At 58.7% G+C, this 3,195-nt stretch overlaps 1 protein-coding gene across 1 annotated transcript; it reads right to left on the bottom strand.

Moving 5' to 3' along the window:
• Positions 1-523: 523 nt before the first annotated feature.
• On the bottom strand, positions 524-2,598 carry LOC104408147 (ankyrin repeat domain-containing protein 33B-like; the record flags this gene model as incomplete). Its single annotated transcript, XM_010017647.1, has 4 exons — positions 524-1,302; positions 1,380-1,520; positions 1,886-2,015; positions 2,206-2,598. Coding segments are annotated over 4 exons (1,443 nt in total), but the record flags the coding sequence as incomplete, so codon positions are not given.
• Between the last annotated feature and the right edge of the window lie 597 nt (positions 2,599-3,195).

Genomic DNA, 3,195 nt, shown 5'->3' with positions numbered 1-3,195 from the left:
CTTTGCTCAGGAACAGGGACCACAAGGTCCTGTCCTGGGTGATACTGGAGCACAAGAGCTGCCTCCTCTGAGCATCCTGAGCCCAGGAGCACCCAGGGTTGGTTCCCCTGTTGGCCCTCCTGCAGCACAGAGATGCATCCCAGTGCTGAGCCTTGGTTTGTCCACCTGCATCCCAGGAATACACAGGAGTCGGGAAGTGAATGTCACCGAGGGGGTGACAGGGAGGATGAGGGACACTGGCAGCAGTGAGGGAGCTTCCTGCCAGCCTGACAAGCATCCCTGAGCTTTATTCAGTAAATCAATCCTGTTAACATGGCAACCGCTTCCATTTCAGGACCACGTTCCACAGACTCGCTGCCACATCCAGAGCTCAGGAAGATCAAAGGGGGAAAAGGACTAAAAAGAAGAAAAAAGGACTAAAAAGAAGAAAAAAGGACAAAAAGAAGAAGGGGAAGGAAGGAAACCACTGCAAAGGGGACAAGGAGGCAGCGGGGAGCTCGCCCCCACCCCAACACCTTCCGCTTTAACATCTCTTCCCCCCTTTCTCCTTCTTCTCCTTCTTCTTTGCCTCCTCGGCTGCTTTTCTCTCCTCTTTCAGCTCCTTGTACTTCCACTTGGGTGGCTGCAGCAGGTTCTTGTCCCTCCCGCGTGGGCTCCGCTGCCTGGTGCGGGCAGCGGGACAGGGGTCTTTGCTCACTCGGATCCTCGGGATCGGCTCCCCTGGGAAGATGCTGTTCCTGCACCGCAGCCACAGCAGCAGGAAGCTCAGGAGGGTCCTGGCCGGGCGGCGTGAAGGGAAGAGCTGGAGCTCCAATGAGGCTTGGCCATTGCAGGAGGATGCGTCGGTGCTGGGGCATGAGGCGGCTTCTGGCTCTGTATCTGCATCCAGCACATGCTTCCCAAGGATTTCCGGCACGGACAACCTGCTCTTGCCCACCTCAGGTGGGCTGTTGGGGCAGACAGTTTGGCAAGCAGTGGCCACGAAGGGGCTGGCCAGGGAGGTCGTCATCTTCACCATGTGGTCCAGGACACCGTCCTCCTCAGGGTTGCGCGGGAAGCTGATGGAGAATATGGATCGGATCTTCTCTGACAGCCGCTTGCTCCTGGATTTGGGGCTCAGGGCCTTGGCCACCAGCTCAGCCAGTGCTGGCCACTCGGGCCGGTACGTGGCACTGAACTGCTCTGCCCGTGGGCGCCGCAGGAGGCTCCGGATGCGCACGGTGGTCTCGAAGCGGCCGGTGAAGGCTGCCCATTCCCTGGCTGTCTTCCCCTTGATGGGATCCACCGCTTGCAGGTCAGCTCCTAGAGACAGCAGGATGCAGAGAGTATCAGCCCACAGCAGCAATGCCACCCCAGCCAGTCCCATGGGAGATGCTCACCAGCCAGGAGCAGCGCGGCCACGCAGTCCTGCTGCCCCTGCACCGCTGCCTTCATCAGTGCTGTCAGGCCCCGTGGGTCCCGCTTGTCCACCTCAAGTGCTGGGTAGTAGTTGAGGAGGTAGTTGACAATGGTGATGTGTCCTTAACAGCCAGAGAGAAGCTGCGTTAGAGTTGACAAGTTAAGGAGTGGGAACTGCTGATGCCTCCTTGGAGAAAGGGGATTTAGTGAGGAGTAAGAGGCAGGGGTTTGGAGGGATCAGGGCTGGAAGGTTGGGGTTGGGATCCAACCCAACCCATTCCATGATTCTATTGCTGTAGGAATCTCTGTTTTACATCATCTACCCAGCTTAAAAACCCTCCTAAGATGAACCAGAAGCTTCGATGGGGTTGGTCGCATCCCCTGGGAGCCTTGGCTTTCCCAGCAGCTCATTTCGGGGTTTTTAGAGGGCAAGCAGTGGTGGGCACATCACTTCCCAAGGGGTACCATGGGGCTGTGCAATGCCTACCTGCCTGCGCAGCCATCATGAGTGCCGTGTTCCCATCCTTGTCCTGCTGGTTGACATCTATGTAGGGGCACTGCTGCAGCAAGGGCACGATGTCCACGAAGCCCTTGCAGCAGGCGACCATCAGCCCGTTCTGCAGAGGGGGCAGCACTTAACCTGGGGGCACTGCAGCATCCTCCCCGCTGCGGTGCTCCCTTTGCCCCCCTTCCACCCTCCACCCCAAGTCAGGCTCAGGATGGGAGGACACACCAGGCTCTGCTCCAAGGACAGGATCAACCCCAGGAGACCCATCCCTTGTCAAAGCCACCCCCCCAGACACTCACCCTCCCATTGATATCCAGCTCGGTGGCCTCGCTCCGGGTCACCCCGTGCTCCAACCTCTCCCGCACCAGCCTGGCATCATTCCTGGTGCAGCACTGGTAGAGGCTGAGGTCCCCGGTGCTACTGGCCTCCAACGGGAGCTCACAGCAAGGATAGATGGAGTCATCGGAGAAGATGCTGCAGGTGTCTGAGGGCTCTGACTTCTCCTCCTCCTCCTCCTCGTAGTGCAGCTCTGGGTTGGATGCATCCAGGCTGGAAGCATGTTCTCCTCCACTGCAGGCATCTGTCATCCGGCCCAGCTGGGGGGAGCGAGCCCAGCCTGGCCCCGAGCCCTGCCTGGCGCCAGGAGCCTCTTCCCGTGGGACACAGGGATACTCGGGACTGTTCACACCCTCCTGTGGAGACATGGAGCAGGCGTGGAAGCCGTGTGTGCTCCTCATCCCTCATTCCATGGGGAAGCCTCAGCAAGCCTCAGCTGGCTCCCAGCCACCGAGGGGCCAGTTTCCATCCCTTGGACCAGGATCTTGGATGCTGCTGAGGGAGGGAGCATCCCCACAGCATTGTCTGCAGCGCAGAGTGGGGGAAACAGGGGGGCTTCCTGGGGGTTGAAAGGTGGGGAAGTGTCCCAGATGGGTGAGGAGATGGGAATGGGATGGAGAATGTCTTCCTGGATGTAGGGATGCTGATCGGGGCACTGAACACAGCGCCGGCAGGATGGGCACATCTCCATCCCACCCTATGGCACACCACTGGTGCACAGCAAAGTAGCCACAAAGACCTTTCCCAGCACCAGAATCAGAGCCATGTACAGAGAGAAGGAATAAATCCAGCTCCTTGTGACCAAGCAGGAGAACAGAGGCCTGAGAGCTCCCAGATCCTCAGGGATATGTCTTACAGCACAGGGAACCTGCAGCCCTGGCAGCAGAAATCAAACTGCTGATAGAAGCCAACCATCAGCTGAGGAAGGAAGAAAGCCTTTGCAATGCCATTAA

The sequence above is a fragment of the Nestor notabilis genome, unplaced genomic scaffold (genome assembly GCF_000696875.1).
Source record: "Nestor notabilis isolate BGI_N333 unplaced genomic scaffold, ASM69687v1 scaffold32240, whole genome shotgun sequence".
Lineage (NCBI taxonomy): Eukaryota > Metazoa > Chordata > Aves > Psittaciformes > Psittacidae > Nestor > Nestor notabilis.
The sequence above is the reverse complement of the archived record's forward strand: the minus strand, read 5'-3'. Positions and strand labels throughout refer to the sequence as shown.